At 38.9% G+C, this 22,073-nt stretch overlaps 1 protein-coding gene across 2 annotated transcripts in view; it reads right to left on the bottom strand.

The window, feature by feature from the left end:
• Window positions 1–2,618: 2,618 nt before the first annotated feature.
• The window catches only part of CAB39 (calcium binding protein 39), a 41,546-nt gene continuing 22,091 nt past the window's right edge, over window positions 2,619–22,073 (bottom strand). For both annotated transcript variants that reach the window (XM_041416286.1, XM_041416285.1), the window contains exons 3-9: window positions 14,155–14,319; window positions 10,255–10,373; window positions 7,978–8,146; window positions 6,915–6,974; window positions 5,143–5,208; window positions 4,163–4,306; window positions 2,619–3,371 (exon numbers count right to left, since the gene is read on the bottom strand). In XM_041416286.1, coding sequence (XP_041272220.1) covers window positions 3,183–3,371; window positions 4,163–4,306; window positions 5,143–5,208; window positions 6,915–6,974; window positions 7,978–8,146; window positions 10,255–10,373; window positions 14,155–14,319 — 912 coding nt within the window. In that variant the 3' untranslated portion in view covers window positions 2,619–3,182. The remainder of the gene's footprint in view (window positions 3,372–4,162; window positions 4,307–5,142; window positions 5,209–6,914; window positions 6,975–7,977; window positions 8,147–10,254; window positions 10,374–14,154; window positions 14,320–22,073) is intronic.

The raw sequence follows: 22,073 nt of genomic DNA, 5'->3' as shown, positions 1-22,073 counted from the left end.
TGTGTGCTTCCTCCCACCAGGGCTGTTTCAAACATCTTGTCAAGTGCCCGACTTGTCCACTCAATTAAAATTTGCCATTTGTCTATCTGTACTAATTACTCCTTTCCCCTGCAATCTGGGGTCTTCCTGTCTGTGAGGAAGAGAAATGCCAACATTTTCTACAGAGGCTCAAACAGGTGTGGTCTCTAGTGGGGGCTATCAAAGACCAAATATTTCTGTCTGCAAAGTAATTATGTTCCTGAAGGGCAACTTCTTGTTCAGGAATGTTGCTGAACAAAACCACCTGCAGAACCTGCACCAAAAGCTCCTGAATGTTGTTTAAAATACAACACTCTCCTGATGTTTGCCACGCTGCATCAGCTGGAGCAAACACATTACCTGTGACAGCAGCTCCAGAGGCTGTGAGGAGATGCCAGTGACCAATTACAGACTCAGCTCCTGAAAATCAGAGAAAAGGGAAGGACCAAAAATTTATCAACCGACCCTACCAGATCCTGCCTTCAGCCACGACGCAGGAAACAGCATCTCCTCTTTGCCCTAGCCAAAAAGAAATAGAATCAGCAATAATAATACAACAAAGCAAGGAAGGCTACCAACAATGAATTAAAATTGATTGCATCTTTAATACAGCACTTTATCTTAATTCTTTTAAAATGTTTGTGCAAGCCAGAGTTTCTCATGACTTAAAATTATTTCATATTTAAAAGGAAGAAAGCTGAGGTAATAAGGGAGACCTGATACACATCCACAAGAAACTGATCCTCTACAGTAATACAGTAAAGAACACACATTTTTCTTCAAAATTTTATTTTAATTTAAATTATGGGGCCAGCCAGATTTTTTGGGTACGAAACATTTTCCTCAGGAGAAATGAAATGCTACCACGGAAATAGAATTACAATTGTATACATCTCTTATTATTAAAAAAAAAAGCAAAAAGAAAAAAAAAAAAGGCAAAAAAAAAAGCTTGCATTTAAATATGTTTTAGTAATACCCTTAAGCCTTCAAGCAGATAAGAAACCACTTCCAGAACAAGTTTTTTAATATGAACAGCACATCGAAGGAGCTTTAATTTAAATACAACTTCTTTTCGAAAGCCAACATTCAAATGTTTCCACATATTAAAAAAGTCACCATAGCCATTGGTTCCAAGGCCTAATATAGAGAAACCTCTATCCCAGTCCAAATGTTTTCACTTCTTTACACATAGAAATCTTTAGCATGTCTACATCTTTCTGAAGAGGAAGCCTTACAGGTTATGGTGAGTAACTTGACAAATAATGTTTCCTCCACTCAGCTATGATAAACCAAAATATAACAGACAGTTAGTACTGAGCTACAACACCACCTCATGCCAGCTCTGCCTGGCATCTCTGGGAAGAGTCAGCTACTTTCTTTCCTGTAAGCAAAATGATTCTGTTTGCAAAGGACTCGTTAAGAACCTTTAAAAGACCAATTCTAATGTTAAGAGCAGTTTTAACCAACCGAGTGAAAACACTCAATTTTCTGGAGCTCTGGGATTTTCCTTGTGAAGGCTTTCAAATTCAGTTCAAACATCACTGATTGTGAAATATTTCAAATGGGAAGAGGACAGGAAGCAAGAAACATTTTCTGTAGCATTCACAATCATTCAGTCATGCAGAATTGGAACTTCCAGACCCCAGTCCATGAGTTTTTGCTTGGTTGTGATCTCAGCGTTACTATATGATGGATAGATACAATTTTAATAACATCATTTAGCTACATTTAGTAGATTCCTTTTGTATGGTCACAGTAACAAAAACATGGTGCAAAATCAGTTGGGTTTTCTGTTTTTATAAATACTGATAGTTTGCAGCAATGAAGAACAAAATCAACAAAAATTAGATCATTTTGTTATCCTAGGACACCTATGAAACTGCTTCTCGAGGTCGGAGGGAATGAAATCACTCACACAACTATTGTACTGAGTTATTTACTGTAAGAAATGATGCACTGCAGGCTCCCCAGAAGTCAGAGGAATCAATATTAATTTAGCATAATCCTTGCCATTTGCAGAGCTGGTGAGCACAATGCTAGTGTAATTAAATAAGGCCAATATTATCTGGTAAGAATGTAGCAGAAAGGGTTCCAGTTCTCTGTTTCAGTCTACCCTCACTGATGGCACCCCATTAGATACGTGAATACAAAGAATTTGTTTGGGTTTGGGTGTTTGTTTCCTTTTAAATGCCGCAGTACTTAAGATTGTTAGATCAGCATTTCCATGTGATCTGAAGTATTCAATTACATACGAGCATTCATTTTGCAAAACTCAATATTAGGTAATAGTTACAGACTAATACAATAACATTCCTCTGCTGTACAAATTAAATCATATTTTAAAGAAATGAGCAGCCTAGGAGTTATATACAAAAGAAACCAGCAAGCATTGTTGAAATGAAATGCAAAATGTCACTGCTAGGTCTACTGTCTGAAATACCTTTAAAGAAAAATAAACAAAAACCCTTAGAACATATTTCCAAGTTTACAAGTCAAGTCTCAAAAAAATCAAATCATGTCCAAAAAAATTCTATAAAGCAGTGAAAGGCATATATACATTTTCCTTATGAACCTTGAGATTTCACTCTTTTAAAAGTTGCTAAGTTTCAATATCAGTTTATTTGCAAGACAACTGTTTATCCCAATAAGCTCACATCTTAGATACATTTCCCCTTTGATTACAAATAAAGCACTGCACATTTTTTTTTAAATCAAGGCATATAATCTTATACTATGGTGCCAGGTATGCACAGGTCATGTTGTGCTCATTATCTCAAACAAGGTTAAGTGCAAACATACAGATTTATTCAGATTTGCAAGCATGCAACCTGTTACTTAACTACATGAATACCTTCTCTCCTAGACCAAACTATTATCTATATGTTTGCTTTCACGAACCTAGAATCTTTCTTTTCAGGACTCCTAAAACAAGCAGTGTCTTTGAATTCTGAAATGACACAAATATCAAGAAAGTCCACATTGTGCAAGAAAGCAGCAGCTATGTTTCTCAACTTGGACTAAAAATGAAAAGAGAAAAACAAAAACCGTTCACTGAACAGCAGATTAGCAGTAATGTTCCTCATGAATCGATAAGAGTGCCTGATGCTGAATATCTAACAGCAAATGCTGAATTTGGGTTTAATATTTTAAAGGTTTATTGGAGTTTAAGCTTCTTGCTGTGCTGGTCTCTTCAAATCCCTGATCTGTTTAACTAAATAGGTCTTCTCATCATTAAATTGTTCATCCTCGGTCCTGTCATTCTGAAACTTGCTGAGGAACTCAATAAGTTTGGTCTGGTTCTTTAGAAGGATGTCTAATATAGGCTGTGTCTTGTTAGGATTGGCTACAAACACCTGCAAGAAAATAAAAGACATTGAGCACAACAGCAAGAAACAAAAGGTTAAGCTAAAAAAAATTATCTAACAAAATACTGATGATGATCAATTAAAACTATGTTTTAATTATTCCAGTATCCCACCAAAAAACCTGCAAGTTTTTTAATAAAATTACTTTTTTTTAAAATCAGGGCATAAGCTAAATATCAGTACCAAAGTAAATCTAGTCTGGGTGACCAGCCACAACAGCCTCTGCAGAAACCACTGAAGACATTTTATGGTTAAATTCTATGGCAAATGCATGGTTTCATATCATGTGCAGCATCTGATGGGAATCTCACACTTCACTGCAAAATTATAGACCTCAAGTTGTAACTCTTAGCTGCCTGTCTGCTGCAGTCAGAAGCCATCTGTCATAATGTTCAAATTACAATTCAGGTGACCTGACTGAAATACTGCTGTCCTTCAGAGATCATGCAGTGTGATAAAACCACCTCAGAACTCCAGGATTTTGTATGGAACCATGCATTCCTCCTTATCTTCATGCATTCAATTCCAAAAGTTTCTGCGAGACGTTACTCTGACAATCATATGGAAGTCCCTAAGTAATTTCTGAATGGTTTTCAAAAGATAACCAAGATATCTATTTGTAAAGATGGATCATAATCAAGCAAACATCAGTGCTCCCTTTATTTAATCACTTAGCAGACACTAAGGTAAGCTCCACTTAGGCTCAGCTAAGCAGTTTACTCAATTAAACAACTTCTGGTCAGATTCCTTCTGTTTCATGGTGGGCTTTCGTAACATACCTTGAACACATGGAAGGCCTCAAATTGAATGTTACGACTCTTGTCTCGTAGAAGGTTCATCATTAGTTTGAGATTTTCAGGTTTACTGATGTACTTTGTCATAATTGTGAAGTTGTGTCTGTCCAGTAACAATTCACCGAGAAGCTGAAGGCAGAAAAGAATGAAAAATGAAAAAACTACTAACAGAAGATTGAACTTGTGTATGAATGCTTTCAGACCCCCTGAAGTGGTGTGGTGCTTTGTGAATGCAGCACCAGTGGTCAGGAGATAAAGCAGCAACAGAACTAAGTGCCCAAACTTCCATGTGCAGGTGCATTTTCCCCATATTTCAACGACACAGTTTCTCCTTTTCCTCAGAAAGTGAAAAATCACACTTATTCCCCCTTGTAATGAATTGGAAAGTCTTTCATTTTTTCTCCCCCATGACTTCATTATTTTCTCCACTTATACAGAAGCTATTCAGCATAGAAAGAATGCCTTTAAAAAAAAAACCAAAAAAACTAACAAAACCCCAATAAAACAGGTTAGTACATCAAATGAAATATTGATTGTTCTTTTGCTACCTAAAGGGTTTAGAAGCATTTTGCTCACAAAGATCACCTTTGCTGCAAGCTCTGCATTACATTTATGTTCACTATTTCTCACCTACTTGAATCAGTATGGTTTTAGGCACATCATGTGTATCTTTGTTAAATTATTTAAATGTAACCAGACTTCTTGAAGGAAAAAAAATCAACAAAAATAAAGAAATTTGAGGAGACATTTTTTCATAGGGAGAGAAATTACTTTGGTCTGTGTTGGACACTAAAATATGTAAGAACTGCACAAAAGAAATTAGCTGATCCCAAGAATTAAAATGTCTGAAGAATGAAAATAAATACTATTCAAGGCTGTTACAGAAGCCATTTCAAAAAAAGTTAACTCACCTTGAAAATAAAGGGAACCTCTCTGCATTTAAGAAGAAAATAAAATTGCCTTACCTTAAGTGACTGTCTCTTTGTCACATAATTTTCTGAATGAAGTAACTTCTCATATTCACTGAAGAACTAAACACAGAATAAAGAGAAGGGTTAGGACTTTTTCAAGCATCATAGGCATCTTCTTCCAAATTATTGCAACAAAGTGGAGAAGAGGCAAATCCCTAACAAAACCAAACAGAATCTGAAACCTCAGTAGGTTCCTGTAAGTCACTACGTTGTCACTACTTAGGCTTTTAAAGCACATACAAAGTTAAACACTGAATAAGCTTTAAAAAAATATGTATTTACTCTTTCAAGAGACTTTAATGTTTAGATCACAGGGCAGTGGAAGCAGTTTCCTCATTATTTCTTATCAAAACAGGCTGTCCAGACCAGCTAAGGCTGCCCCATCTGTCACTATAAGACACGAAATAACCTGACGCAGACACGCTTTTTACCTTCTCAAGGTAAAAAAGGGAAGTTTATTTTCTGACTCCAACATTTATAGATTTCCAGAATGACAGTGGATTGGAGGGTGACAGTGCCACCTCTCCAATGACACTGGACAAACCAACAGTCCATCAAATTTCTCCTCCTCCATAAAAGAATGCAAAACAATAAGTTGTTTACAGAAAGTGTGTCAGAAAGTTTGTTACAAGAATGTAAACACCAGAAGGCTTAGAAAAACGTGAAAAATCAGGGAGGCAGCCACCCCTGAGGTGTGCCAGGCCAGGCTGGATGGAGCTGTGAGCAATCTGCTGTCGGTGCCGTGGCAGGGGGTGGAACCAGGGAGTGTGAGGGGACAGCTCCCAATTCCCAGTTCCCAGGGACACCCTGGAAAGCACGGCTCGGGCTCCCTCTGGAGGAGAAGCCGGGCTGGCTCCGGCAGGACCACATTCGGAGTAAGACTGACGTCTTGCACTCAGCAGAGCAAAGTGATTTTTCAGTTTGTGCGGGGTTTTTTACAAATGCCCGAGTGACCAAGTGGAGTTGCCATTCAGCGTGTCAAAATGTGAGGACATCACCGAGTCAGGCATGACTAAAATAAACATTTACCTTGCACGCTCTTTAGGTTTTTGTAATATTGTCAAGTTTTACTATTCATGAGTAGTCTAAGTTTCTTGGCTGTAACGTTAAATACAGTTTGACTTTTTTTTTAGAAATACATTTATCAAAATCTCTTAAAGTTTCAGATATGATTTCACAGCAAGAAGAACTTTCTTTCAAAGCAGATGAAGAGATGAGCTAAGTATCAACTCTGCACATCTGATTTCCCAGAGCCTCTTAACTGGTTCCCAAACAGTGCCTAAAGCATTATTAAGTAGGTATTTCAGGGCTAAAGCAAGTAGTCAAAAAGGGAATAATAATTTTTGTCTCCTGTTTAAAGCTGAGTCACTCAGAGGAGGTATCTGTGATTTAGTGAACATGCCTGGAGACAAACCTTTAAAAATCAATGTGATTCCAAGTTTGTCAGGTTTGGGTTTTTTTTTTTTTTAATTGCTTGTGAAGTCTGGGAGTTTTAACCAGAGTAAGATTTAAACGTGGAACTGGTTCCAAATAATCTGTTGAAAGGCAAAAAGATTTAAGTCATGTAACTGAAAATGTCAGGATAAATGAAACTCTCTAACATTACTTGTTTTGACTTTGGGGGGGGACGACTGAACCCCAAGTTCAGTTGATTTAATATTGTGTGGAAAACCCCAAAACCAAACCTAAACAAGGAATAAAACAGATGTCTTCAAATAAAATACATAGCACCAGAGAGCTCCAAATATGAAAAGGTGTCTGCTCACCCTATCATAATGTTGTTCCAAAAATTCTGCACTTAACAACTTGTGTCTTGTAAGCAAATCCTGTAAGAAAGCACAAACCCAGTACTGTCACTAAAAATATTTAAACAGCACAAAGACATTCTCACACACGTAAGACATTCAATCCAAAATTCTGCTATATCATTAAACACGCTATTTTAGGACCTGAATGCAATTACCTGGACACTGCTCAGGGTCTTGGCATCACTTAGGAAAGATCTGTGATGAGTTACTTTAATTCACAGAGAGCCAGCCTGTGAAATTATCACTGAAGAGTGCTATTTACGGATCAAGGCTATACTCTGCACACAACTACACACAACTGAGGTTCAGACCCACCATTTAGTCTTGATTAATATTATGCTTATTGTCCCCATAACTGATTATTTTAGGGACACAAAAACTGGGCCACAGAAAATTTCCCCAGACAAAGCAACGGCATCAGATATCCTCAGGCAGAGCACAGGAGGAGCTGAAGACACAGACTGGGAGCACACCTGCATTCAGGTAATGCATGATACAGCTTGCTCTCCAGAACAAGATTTTGGGGAGCAGATGTACTGTATGTATGTACAGGTGTGCTTTGCATTCTGAGAAATAAGGAGGAACATTGTCCAGCTCACCCATCCACATCACAGCTATTTTCTTCCCCTCTGCCAAGGCTTGTTTTGCCAAGAACACCACCCACAGCAGCGGGTGCACAAGGCAGAGAAGCACAGAAGTGTCACCGTAGGACACGAAACAACATGATGTGGACTCGCTGCTCTTTCTAAGATAAAAAAGGCTTTTTATTTTCTGACTCTAGCATTTATCAGATTTCTAAAAGTGACAGTGGATTGGAGGGTGAAAGCGCCACCTCTCCAATGACACTGGACAAACCAACAGTCTATCAAATTTCTCCTCCTCCATAAAAGAATGTAAAACAGTAAATTATTTACATAAAGTGTGTGAGAAAGTTCATTACAAGAATGTAAAACAGGCTTAGAAAATCTTTAAAAAAATCCAGACAACACAGAGGCACCAGTAGCAAGGCTGAGGGCGTTACCTTGAAGGTGGCGAATGCATCGGACGCGATGTCAAACGTCGACATCTCCACGTATCTGAAGAAGTCGTAGAACTGCTCCGACCACAAGATGATTTTAGCTAGTGGCTCGTGCCGGATGCATTCCCTAAGCATTATCCCACAGTTCAGAGCAATTTCTGGAGATTCGTACCTAGTCACAAAACCCAGCAAAGATTCTTTAGGAATTTATACATTTAATAAATGTAATTAAATTTATAAACTTTCACAAGTTAGCACTGCAGCACCATATTGCTAATTACAGTGTTCAGTACTATCTAGTAAACAAACCCATAAAAATTAGAGGTACTTATTCCTGCATTAAACTCCATTTTGAAACATTTCTACTAAATACTACTGAAATAACTGCCAGTTACAATTGTAGCAAATTCAAAGAATTTTCACAAACTAAATAATTTTTTAAAAAAGTAAATAATATATATACTTTCGTATTTTATATTATTATAGAATATTTTATACTTTATATATTATACTATATTTTATCCTTTATATTATTATAAATAATAAAGGTACTTTTTTTTTTTACACAAACTAAATAAAAATATTTTTTTTGCTCTCAAAATCAGTATTCTTGTTCCACATTGGTGGGACTGCAGACATCTGGAAAAGCAGTAAATGATTTGCCTTGAAAGCTGCATGCTTAAACATGATAGCAATTTACATAAAACCTTCCACGTGAGCATGAGGGGTTAACAATACTGGACATAAATTCAGATCTCCTCTTCCATTAAACCATTTTTCAGCATCAGTTGCTGCTCTGCACATCATGGGTTCCAGCTTCTGGAGCAGTCACAGCCTCTCACGTGCCTTCCTGCCTCACACCTCCAGAATCCTGCCTCCTAAACCAGTAGAAGGTAATTCAAACTCCCCACAATTTCAGGAGAAAAGTATCATTGTGGATACTGAGCATTAACTACATTACCCTATAAAAAAACCCTGAAATAATTTTCATTAAATCCTGCAATACTCTCCCATTCAACCTGTCATGGAGATTTGAAATCTACTGAACATTTTGCAATTCATGCCACAGATTTAATTCACATAAATTTGTCTCAGTTGGATATCAGATGTAACATGTAAGTTGCTAAATGCCCATTTCAAACATCATGACTTATCAATATGAGTTTCAATAACCCCTGTGAGGATAAAGCTCTCTGAAGTGTGACAACACAGATTAGAAGTGAGCACCAATGTGTTGCAGCCCTCATTCAACCACCTCATTCACCAATGAGAACATGCTGAAAAAGCAGTTTTCTCTCTCTGCACCTCAGGTATCTTTGCCTTCTTTTGTATATTATTTTGAAGACATACTGAATCAATAATTTCTTCTGCATTATGCCACAACTAATATTTTCTTTTGTCCCTCTGACATTTAAATGACATTACAGGCAAGTAATGCCACCAACAGGCATATCCCACTGAGATGAGTGGCCCTTTCATAAACCTTTGAGTTATCCCAGTAAGTGGAATAATTGCTCCTCAACAACAGCAAGCTTACCCAGACGCTGTAGCCAGATTAATTAACAGCTGTATGTTTTTAAATTGTTTATTAATGTTTGATGAGCTTGTCTGTCGCAAAATATCAAAGCGGAATTGCAATTTTCAGAACTTTCTTAATTAATGTTACTAGAAATGCAAGCAATTATTTTCTGCTTTCATGCTTGGGAGCTGTAGCTCTACATGTGTTCAGTATGGCAGGACCCTCCAATATCCAGCACTCCAGATATTGCAAGAAGAGAGGAATAAACAGTTGTCTGACACAATATGCCATGGATCACTCTTTTTTTGGTCAGGTTTGTGGTGGTGTGTTTGTGTCAATACAGCATATAAATCACTATGAATAAGAAGTCTAAGACAAGCCAGCAAACTGGAAATTATTATGGTTAAAAGGAAAAACAACAGCCTTCAACTGTTGATGAGTAAGTTCACAGGAGAATAGTTTAAAAAGGTTCAAATAGCATACTGAAAGGAAAACATCTTACTAGCCCAGTAAGAGCCTTTCAGAGTACTAACAGTTCTCAATTTTCAGTTCTATTTCATGCAAAAGTAGATGGCTGGGGTTCTATTACATAAATTTTCCTTTACTTAAGGGAATTACAGACCCCAAAACCAAGGAAAACGAAAATAAAATTAAGCATATTGCAAAGGAAGAGCAAACATGTCAGAACTCACTGCTTCTCTGTGCATTTAAAAAGCCCTTACTTCATGTAAAAGCATATTTATGCTTCACAGTGCACATACCCTTTTAATAGCATGAATAAGATATTCTGTTGAGTGCAGATGTATTCAACTGTGGGAGTTCTTGTACCAATTTGTCTTCTGAGAATGTTGTTGAAAATTTGCGCAACATCTTTCTTGCCCTGTCAAAAACATCAGCAGTTAAACACAAAATATGGAAGTCCACAGGCAAGTTAACAATGAAGCATTATCATCACCTCGTGCAGCTGTACTGGGGGTTCTGCAGTTCAGGCAGCCTCCATACTCTGATCTTGACCAAATTCTCTTTCTTTATGCCCATTTCAAATATGCCAAAGCACTCAAAACATGACACCACGTTGCAGGCAGATCATGAGGAATTTACATTCAGAAGTAAAGCCAGCTGACGTTTCATCAGGTATTTCTATGTGGCATCAATCTCCCGGGCTTATTTGATATTTGATTTTGCTAACAGCATAATAGTTTTTAACTGTGCTCTTGCCTGGAAGTGTATTTCTTCAACATTCCATTATCCTCTCCCCTTGTCTAGGGACACACAATGCCACCATTAAGAGTGTGCAGAGCGTTTCCAACTGCAGTGTTAACATCCAACTTAGAACTGCAACTTATGAAAGTGGAATAAATAGAGTGAATAATATAAACAGAAATCATCCACTGACCTAAAATGCAAGTCTCACATTTTTCAATGCACAGCAGCAGTATAAACAAGACCAGGATGCTGGAATTCAGCACAAATTATACACAAAAAAATTCGCAAGCATAGCACCAGTGTCAAAGGAACTGGAAATGTTTTTTGTTGAATAAATACACATCTCCTGTTTATTTCCTCTGAAGATGACAAACTGGTAGACATCTAACAAAAAGGTGGTTATAAACATAAACACCTTCCACTCTCATTCACATGCACCATTTAAAAGCCAGATTTCTGCTATCAACTACTGTCCACTGTGGACTGCACAAACACACCTTCAGGATTATGTGTTATCAGATCTATTCCAGAAAAAGACCAGGCCAGCTTGTACTAAGCTTGGACCTGCAAATAAAGTCCTGTTAAGCAACTCCACCTACAGGTTCCCTGAATGTTCTACACCAAATCTAGATGTAGATAATGTTTCTTGACAAGCTCTAGCTGCGCTGTAAATCTCCTGAGTAACACCAGGAAGCTTTTGAGTAAAATGCAGGGCTTATTTAACTAGCAAGAATTTTAAAAACATCATCAATTATTTAAAATTCTTTCGGCTTTCTAATCAGTGTAGAAAAGACTGCATGAGAAAAAATGCAATGTTTATGAAAACGTGGGAGGGCTGGAGTTTTACAAATGGCATGTTTGTGAATTACCACGGACAGTTTTGCTCGAGTGTTGTTTCCAGGATATAAGAGATTGTTTGTAAACCCTTGTTTTCTCAATTACAATTCCATTGAAAGCCAGCCCAAAGCAACACCAGAACTCTTTGTTCTGAAATGAGTAGAGCACTGTTTGCAGGAATTGCTTTACTCAAACTCCACATAATATAATCATCAACTCCCATTCACCAGCGCTGCGCTGGTCGCAGCGTTTGCCTCGCAGTCCCAGCAAGAACAACGTTTCCTTCTTATCCATCCCTGAGCTGCCCGTGGCACACTGCAACCCCACAGCCAGGTTTTGTCACTTTCTTGTGCCTTGCCAAGTGACCTCATGGCCCAACAAGGCCAACAGTCACAACAGCCAGAGGTGAGAGGCACACTGTGCTTGTATTGTCTTCTCAGCAGAAGGATTCAGCTCCCCTGGGCAAAAGGCAGTTTTGTTCTGGGTGGGTTTTTTTAATTCTTCATTTAAAAAAAATCCCAAAACAACAGACCAAGAAACCCAGTTTCACCAGGGATACCATCTCTACCAGTGCAAACCAGCAAGGAGGTAACTGGTAAGTGTTAGGACTGGCAAGGAGATGGTTGTGTTGACTTGCTTTACTGGAAAGCAAGCTTCCAGGGAAGGGCAACACTTTAAACAGGCCTGGGCACAAGGCAAGAGCTGAGCAATTACAGTTTTCTTCAATTAAACATCCAATTTGTTATTTTTCTACCTTTTACTTCTTACTTTTCTATGGGTTGTTTTCACCATAGCAATTCAGATTCAAGCACAAGATTTGAGACAGTTAAAGACACAATGAACAATCCCTGTCTATTGATAAGCTGTCTATTCCTGTTCTACAAGGAAACCTTCTTCAGAAGTGAGACTGAAAGGGAAAAAAGTTTAGTTTATCACTGAATAACCTGCAGCTGTGTTGGGAAACCAGAAAGAAAAAATTCCAGACCCATTCTTCAAGTTTAAAAACCACCAGAAAATCAAATATGTATTTCCATCAGTAATGGAATAATTGCTTCAAATGCAGTAAACCCACACAGACATTTGGGATATCAAAGGCAACATGTGAGTAGCTTTGTAACAGCTGGGAAGCTGGAATACATCTGGAGCACAGGTGTGTTGACACTAATTCTAGGACAGTGTGCCAGCTGCCAGCCATAAAAAGCAGATGTGGTCCAGCCTAGAAAGCAGTGAATGACTCCTTCTCCCTCCAAGGGGAGCTATCACATCCTCCTGAAACAAAGCAGCAGAAGAGCCACAGGCAGGAAACAACTCACAATCTTCCCATGTCCTCTTAATAAAAAGCACAGTTCTCCCTAATGAGAGCAAGCCTGTGCAAATCCTTCCCGTTCTTCATTACCAGAAGATAATGAAGGTTTCCTTTGCTAATAACTGGGCTGAGTAAACACCAGGCTGATACCAATCTAGAGGTCAGCAGAATCCAGATGACGTTTCATGATTTCCTTTCTTCAGCAATGAAAGGCCATCCCAGTTCAGCATTCCCTCTCAGCTTTCCCAGGTTTCCTTGCTTATTTAACAACCTGAATGTTTTATGTATGGTATAAACACTTGTGTGGGTAAGGAAAAAATACCACTGTATTATAATTAAACACAAATCAGAGGGAGTTATGGGTGGGGTGGAGGAGAGAGAAGAAAGAACAGGGAAGAAAGCCATTGTTTTTGGAATGTCAAATTACAATAGGACTTCAAACTGTTGTGTTTGTATTGTGAGCAACTTGTTTATGAACAATCCCATTTTTAAGCAATCTTAAGTGGGATGATCTTTATGGTTGAGGCTGTGGAGTGAGATACATGGATTTGGCTCCTTTCCTAGACAACCACACGCCTCTTGAGAGACCTCAGGGAAAAGAGAAAAGTCCAATTGTACTGCAACATCTCATACCTAAAAAAGATTTTCCTCCATGGTGCTAAATTATTCCATGTGATGTGGTGACAAATGCCACAGAGGCTTGTGGAGAGATACCTTTAAATATAAGTAAGTATTGCTATTTTGAACTGATCAATAAAAACTTGGGTTTGTTTTTTTAATAAACAGAAAAAAAGACGAGGAAACCAAAAAGCTTGCATCACTTGTTTCTAAAAAGAGAGAGAAATACTGGACTATTAATAAAACTAACAGCTTTAAATTATGTATTTAAACTTCTTATAAATGTTACAACAATTCTGTTACTTTTCCTAGTAATTTGATGCAGCAAGATGAACATACAGATACATCTTGCAGTATTAAGGTTTGTGTTCACTATGGGATTACTGCTAAGAGATTAACCCTTCTGTGTACACAACAATTCAGAATTATTCCACAATTTTAACAGAACTGTACCACCAGATTGAAGGTTTATCTGCTTCAAATCTGTGTTGTTTGTATGTCTAAATTCACAGATTTCATCTTCCATAATTGCTCAATCTGCTATGCAGTTTGGAACAGTCTCTTTCTAATGGATGTGTCATAACCACAAAATAAAAGCTGAAGACTGAAACATCTTAATCAATTACAGTGGTAGGAATTCAGATGTGTTCATTTTAACATAAAAATGTAAGAAGTGTCAAACCTCCTCTCTTACCTCAAAATCAATGAGCTGCAAGTCAGCTACTAGGGTACTAAGAAGACCACTGTTGTATAGCTCCTGAGCAAGCTGTGCCACAGCTTCTGTTTGGGGCTCCTTTTCATTTGTGCCATACAAGATTTCTTTCATGGCAACAAGGTTTTTTGAGACCTCCTCCGTCGCCTAAAGAAAATGGGAAAACAATACAGTTAGAGAACAAAAATGCCATTTGTCTTTCTGACTGCACACTCCTTTATTCTTAACATCTGCAAACTTCCATTGGGGGGAGGAATAATCAGGAAATGACAATCTGGTAAAAAAACAATAGATATTCTTTCTGCCAATAAGACTGTTATGAGACTGGTATTGAAAAAAAAAAAAAAAACCAAAAACCCAAACAATAAAAAGCAGAGGCAAGACATACACAATTTAGTTACCAAAGGTAAAAATCTCTTCCTTTTTACTGCCTTTTACCTTCCCATTCAAAAATCCCCTAAAGAACAGCAATAGGATGAAAAGAACCTGACAAGATTTCCATTCTGTAAAACAATTGTGTAGGATCAGACTGGAAAACATGACATGGAGCCTCATGCCTGTGTCTAGGGAACTGCTCAGAGACACCAAACACATCCCTCCTGTAGATGTTGCACACATCGGGTTTTGCCAAATACTAGGCTCCAAATTTTGCCAAATTCTAGTTACTGTGGGTGAAGTCTTTCCAACAAACAAAACCACAAGGAGAACCAACTCTAACTTTCAGGTTATCTTCATACAAAAGAACAACCTGGCCAACAGATCCAGAAAGAGATACATTCAAAAGGACACAATTAAAGGTCTAAAATCCTTCCCTGCTTGAAGCCCACTTTACAGAAGCCAGACAGGTCTGACTTGTCACTTGTGAGGAATTCCTAAATTGCCAGGATGAGCTGGAACAGCATTCAGCAGTGGAAACAAAGTTATCTCACGAGTAAAACAAAATAAAATACAAATCAACAAGAATACTTCTAAACACCCACTTCTGAATCTTAAAACATAGTTGTATTGGACCAAAAAAAGAACTACTCCTTTCAATATACATGTTTACTGAACTTGGGGGCAAAATGCTGAAAATTATCAGCATAAATAGCTGGTTTAATTATAATGGTTCTTCACATGCCTAAAAAGTCTGAATGGTTTGTAAGAGCACTGATTTTTAGTAATTAGATGAACCTGCCAACAAAGTATGCATACACTTTAATGTAAAATATTCATGACTGACAGCTCACGGCAAATTAATACAGTGAAAAATTTACCACTTTCTGGATGTTGCCAGTCCTATAAAGGGTGTGTAAAAAGATTTCTCATTTGTGCTTTTTATCCAGAGAAGCCTGGGATCAGCATGACCCATGCACTATTCAAGCTAAAGCCATTCCAGCTTTGCTAGGTATGCAAGCAAGAATTCCATGACCTTTAAGGAGGCTCTGTATCATTTTTAGCTCCTCCACAACTTTCCACTCCCTGCTGCCTCCCTCTTCCTGTTACTTCAGTTCCTAGTCGCAGTTGTCTCCTCCTCAATCGAAATCCCAAGGGATTTTCTGTGCACTGTTGGTCAGACAGCAAGAAGCAGGTGCTCAGTAAGACCACTTCGATTGTCACCAGCTCCTGAAGAGGTGAAATGGGAGCACCAGCTCACCATGCTGGAGCAGAATTACACCACACAATTGTTCTCTGAAATTCAGAGGAAACAGCTCTGTTGAAGAACAGGAACATCTGTCAGCCATGGAGATATGAAGAGATATCTTTGATGGATGCCTACCAAGGGAAGAGGAAGCAAAGTCTGTCCCTGCATACTAATGTAGAAAGCAAGATGAAAGAGGAAGAAAGGCAGCTCAAGTAACTGCCTATTTCCGCTGAAATGATGGCAGTATTGAGGGAATGCCTGTAATTAAGAAGGCGAGTGGACAATTTGTCCTAGCAAAACCCCAGGGAAGAGAACAAGCCTCCCAACCCCAAAACTTTAATAACCACACTTGAGAGCTCCTCCTCACCACCAGCCCAAGGCAGACACCAGCAATGGGAATGCTTGCAAACCAGGCAGAAAATAATGCAGTGTTTCCAAACACTGAGGGCTTTAAAAAACCAAAAAGCCTTCTAGCCCAACATGAACATACAGTTTGGGAACTTCAGTAAGAGACAGGAGGACGTCAGTGCTCTTCACAGCTGTCAAGACCACCTGCATGTGCTTCACTGGAACTTGGCATGGCCCGAAGCTTTAGTGGGAAGCAGCACTTAGAGGCACAAAACCATTGAATCACTGAGGTTGGGAAAGACCCTTAAGCTCAAGGCTGCCCCTAAACCACATTCCCAAGAAGCAGCAGAGCTTAGGCTGGAAATACCTCAGGAGGCCATGAGGATGCTGGAGGCAGAGCCACCTCAGTGCTGCCAAGCTGAGCGGGCTGGTGGCCAGCCATGCTCCCAACAGCCGCGTGGATGGACACTCCACCACCTCTCCCGGCAACCGTACCAGTGTCTGAGCACCACGCACCAAAGCGCCTGCCTGCCTCCGGCTCATTTCTGGCTATCTTCTGGAAACTGAGGTTTTCTGGAGTATCTTAGCAGTAAGATACTGGAAGTATTTTATCAGTAACCAATGTCTATCAATGCACTACACTTGATAAAATAGAATATCCTTATACTTCTACTCTAAAATTCGACATCAAAAGGACTAGAAACAAACTCTGACAAATTTCTAGAACCTCCTTACTCTCGTACATTCCATGAACTCTCAGACATATTCCAAATACAAGATGTGCAGACCTATTTTTGCCATTTCAGATGCAGAATGGAATTTAGATACTTACACTGAAAAATATAATGCTACGTTAAATATTGGTGTGAAGAGCCAAGTAAAAAGCCACTAAAAACAAATAAAATCAAGGAAGATAAGAGAAGCTTGGCTAGCATTACTAGCAAGATTTTCTAAGATACTGAGATCTAAATTGCCTAATGCACTGCTCTCTTTTAAGAGGGGAAAAATATCTAGACAGAAAGATCAAAATACACAATGAGGTTCATCCAAAAATCCATGATCAAAAGTGGAACAAACAATCAGACAACATATGTACAAACATATAAAATATACCCCAGTATAATATATGACCAGGGTGTATTTTACACATACAGAATATCTATACTCTCCATATATTTTATAGAGAGTATAAGTATATATTTTATATAAGCATATATAAAACAGAATATATTTTATATGTTAAGGTTTTTAATTTTTAAGTATTAACATCTGTATTTATATGCTCTCAACACTGATTAGGAGCAACCTGAATTTTAGAGAAAAATTTCATGGTAAGTCATATTTGAAATTTAATGGTGCCAGAAAATCAATACCCTCTGAGGACAAGCCACACTATAGAAGTTAAATGTATAAGCAAGGAAAATAAAGTACTTACTTCTCTATGTTTATGAAGGGACAGGAAGATACTATTTAAAAATAAAAGCAGACACCATGAAGTCACACATATGACTGTTACACCAGAATAGCTACACATGTTTATAGCTATGGTTTATTGCAGTCTCTGGAAAGATCAGTGAAATACCCTAAAATTTAGTATTTCCTTAAATGGTAAGCAGTGCAAACCCCAAATATTATATCTAGAGTTGTACAGCTGGATTATTTGGGGCTTATGAACAGTAGAAAAAAGATAAAGAACACATGGCCAGTCCTGAAATATTTCCAGTGAGCCTGGCAGTCTCCAGACCCATGGAACCCCAGTGCCTGGGGGTTCTCTACACATGGATAATGCAGTTACAGAGACTGCACTATTAATGAAAACATCCATCAAAAAGATAAACCAGATATAGCTTTGAACCTCTACTGCGTGAATAATTTTAGTAGTCTAAAGCAGTATCTATCACAACTAAAAAGCATCACTTTAGTAACTACTTAAATTGGCTGTATTTCAAAATGCTTACAAAAACATACAATTCCATAAATGCAGTATTAACTACATCAGTGCAGTAGCAGATCTAAAGGCCAAAACTTATTGTATGATTTTCCAGTGAACACTTAGCAAGGAGACAGCACAGAAGAGCTAAGTTCAATTAGAAGAGAAGCATGTTGTCTCACCTGCTGCTTCCTAAAAAAGGCTCATCTTTACCCCTTGAGTAACAGCCCCACACTACAGGCCAGGCACATTACTTAACCTTTAGCCTTCTTTCAACCACAGATTAATTGTACACACATGCGTAACAAATCCAGGATTTTACTGCTTTGTGAATGACAGCATTAACTCCCTGAATGAAATCTGACCTATGGCAGCATGGCACAGCATCATCCTGGCAGAGCTGAGCCAAGCAGCTCATGGGGCTGCCATCACTCAGCTGGGACACCAAGGAGAGAGGCCAACCATGCCTGCAAGGGCCAGCCTGCCTGGGATCACAGCAGGGCTTTAACAACCACCCAGCAGCCCAAAGGGACCAGGTCAAGCCAAGGTCAGAGGGTAGTGAAGAACAACTTGATTGCGTGAGTAAATATTTACCTGCACGACAGTAAATGTGTGCCACACACCAAGTGAACTGTAGTATGAGAAAAATGCTGGGATCAGCCAAAGAGGAGGAAGAGATGTGAATAAAGACTAACTAATAGCATAGATCAAGGGTAGGTCCTGCTTATGGGAAAGGAGGTTTCTTTTCCCTTCCCTTTAGGCTCCCTTTCTGAGAGAGCACAGGCAATAGAGAACAAACAGCATAAACAATGAACACATTTCAGTTATAAAGCCCTTGACATCTCATTTCCCTTCCCACAAAGCACCTGAGCTGTGGTACAGAGGGAGGTGGGACAGGTGAGCCACAGCCCAGCTCCCCCAGCCCAGCTCCTAAATGAGCAGCACATGATTAAAGGACATTTCAAATGACCTGGAGAACTACCTGGTTAATTTTTCTCCAGTCTTCACTGAGCTCAAAAGCTAGATTAACATGTAACTAGGATACACTGGATTTTCAGATTTTTGATTATAAAATAAATGTTCCAGTATTACAGGGCAAAATGTTTCATAATTGAACAAGACATTACTGTTGTTTTACATTTTTTACTTTGAAGAATATCTTCCATTTTGATTACAAAGAACGGACATGAACACACACTGTCCATGATTTAAACATCTTTATTACCTCCTTTGATTTTTTGTTTCCACCGACAAAACATTAATGGTTTTAAATTTCAGCCTAAGCACTGAAGAAAAATGAGGAATTCTGTTCAAGCATAATTACACTTACAACTTCCAGGGAAAATTATTTGTCTAATTTTCTTATAAATCTGTATTTCCAATTGTACAACAAAATTGTTAAAGAGCATCTCCACGTGATAGCAAATTCAAAATTATAAGAAATGAAAGCCTGTAAGAAAAGCAGGTAGTTCCTTAACCCAACTGGATACTTTCATAACCAATACTGAGTATTTAGCATGCTGACCCAGCACTGAAATTCCACATTGATATGTGACAGGCTGCAAAAGCATACCCCTGGATCAAACAGCAACAATGACAAAATTACTGAGACACACTGTATTTTATACACATCCGATCACTAATAAAGTGAAGCCATACAAACAAGAACAACTTTTGCATCCTTCTCCTCTTTTAATACCAGGCAGCAATTTTTGTCCTTGATGTAGAGTGACTTTTTCTATTTCTGTTCCACTACCAGCCACAGAACTCACCCTGCCACCAGCACAGAATTCTTCTCTAAAGGAGGCTTAAAAGTTACATAGCAGAAAGGATCATCATAATAAAAGGGATAATGAAAGAGAAAAAGATGCCTAAATACTGAGATATGGGCATAAAAAAATGTTTGCTCTTTTCTAATAAAGGCTACTGCTCAGACCTCTGTCTTTTAACTCCAAATTCACTCCAGTAATTTCTACAGACTGGATAGGAAGAGGACATAAATTCAGGATGCCTGCTCACAGAGCTGTGCTCTCAAAGATCTGATGACTAGTCCATAAGATATTGAAGAACTTTCTCCATCAAACCAGCAAACCACCTGAGCTAAAGAGTCACAACCAGAGTCACCTTCCTGAAGGCTTGGCTTGCCAAGGAAAGAAACACTTCCTGATGAATCTCTGCATGGAGATACGGACACTGGTGGTGCGAGTGCTGGGATTCATCAGCTCCCCTGTGAATAGCAAAGATGATGGGGAACAGCAGTACCTTAGCCAGGCTCAATCCCCTGGATGTCAGGATTTAGCCCTCCTCACACTTAACCCAGTGAGTATGGGCTGCCTTTGTTCTCCTGCAAGAACCATGTGTTACCTTCTGTCTGACCCTGGAAAAACCACTCCACATATTACTTCTTGTCAGAGCAGCAGCCTCACAGAAATGAGGTCTTTTAAAAATGTGGAGTTGTGGGACCAAAGGCCAGCAAGAAGAAATGGTAATACCAACCTTCAACTGCAGCATCAGGAACACAGGCACATGCTACAGGACACAGTCACACACCATGGGATGAGCTGGACTGTCCCCCATTAGGGGTCCCAGCAAAAAGAGAACACAAAAGAACACAGATTTTAAGACCAGGCCACATCTCCAGGAACTAATAATGAGGCCAAGATAAAGGAGGCAGTGCCAAGTCTCATCAGACTCTTCAGAATACACCTATCCCTCCTCTTCTGACAGAAAGCTGTTTTGGAGACAGAAGAAAAGCAGCAGCAAATGAAAATCCTTCCAGCCTTCACACAAGCATGCAGAACAGAATGTAACATTTTTCTCTACAACAGGAGAGTAAAAGCATCAGAAGAAACTACTGTGGTACACTGCAAGACACTTAGAACATACCACATGGTGGCAAAGGGGTAGAAGATGCCAATTATTGAAGAATAGCAGAACTAAGATGGCAATTTAATTAAGACCCTTAGAAGTAGTTGTCACCCTGATTTTGTAAGACTTTGTTAAGCCTTCTGATGTTTACATTCTTTCAACTACCTTTCTCCCAGTTCTGTAAATACCCTATGTTTTGCATTCTTTCATGGAGGTGGAGAGAATTGATGGACCCTTGGTCTGTCCAGTGGCATTGGAGAGGTGGCACTGTCACCCTCCAATCCACTGTCTCCTTTGGAAAACTACAAATGTTGGAGTCAGAAAATAAAGGTTCTTCTTTTTTGTTCCCCTCGAGAGCAGCAGTGTCTGTGTCATCATTTCGTGCCTTATCACAACAGTAGTAGTGCCAAATCTAAGTGAAACTGAGTGTAGAAGAGCTGGCTACACTCTGCTTAAAAATATAGGTGAACATGAAAAGATTGTGACTAACTCCTATATGGGACTCAGTGGATGCCAAGAATGGCACATAATAGTTAAATAATGTTAGGAGAGGCTCCAAGGAGGGTGCTCATCTAAACCTCTGCCACATAATTCACTAGGTGGGATGCAGCTGCACACAGGGTGAACTCTGAGGTCAGTTCCTGTAAAGCTGTAAAATGCAGAGTGCCAGTTGAGAAGTAAATGACTAGGAACAGGTACACAGCCTGAAGTACAAGACATCCATGTAAAGGAAACTGCACTAGCACAGCGACTTCTCACATCTTAGTGCAGATTGAAGAAGAGACAGGAAAGCCAAAATATATTCTCTATTCAAAGCAAAGACAAAGTTCTTCAGCTTCAGGAAGAGAGACACTCTGCTCTGTAAAGATTTGCATGGACAAGCAGAGACAGAACTACTTGTGCAGCAGTGAAGGCACTGTGGTGGTCACAAGACCAGAACACTGTACAGCTGTGAGCTATTTATTAAAAGAATGCAATGTCTTACAGTGCCAAATCGTTTTAAATATCATTATCAGCTGCCAGTGGCATAAGCCAACCATCCAACAGGACACACACCTGTTCAAAGGTACATAAATTGCCCTTTATCAGAGTATAAACCACCAAAATAATTTCTAATTGTTTCAGTTTCAA

The sequence above is a fragment of the Onychostruthus taczanowskii genome, unplaced genomic scaffold (genome assembly GCF_017590055.1).
Source record: "Onychostruthus taczanowskii isolate IOZ18803 unplaced genomic scaffold, ASM1759005v1 scaffold51, whole genome shotgun sequence".
NCBI classification, from domain to species: Eukaryota; Metazoa; Chordata; class Aves; order Passeriformes; family Passeridae; genus Onychostruthus; species Onychostruthus taczanowskii.
Note: the sequence above shows the minus strand (reverse complement) of the source record. Positions and strands in the feature narration are given on the sequence as shown.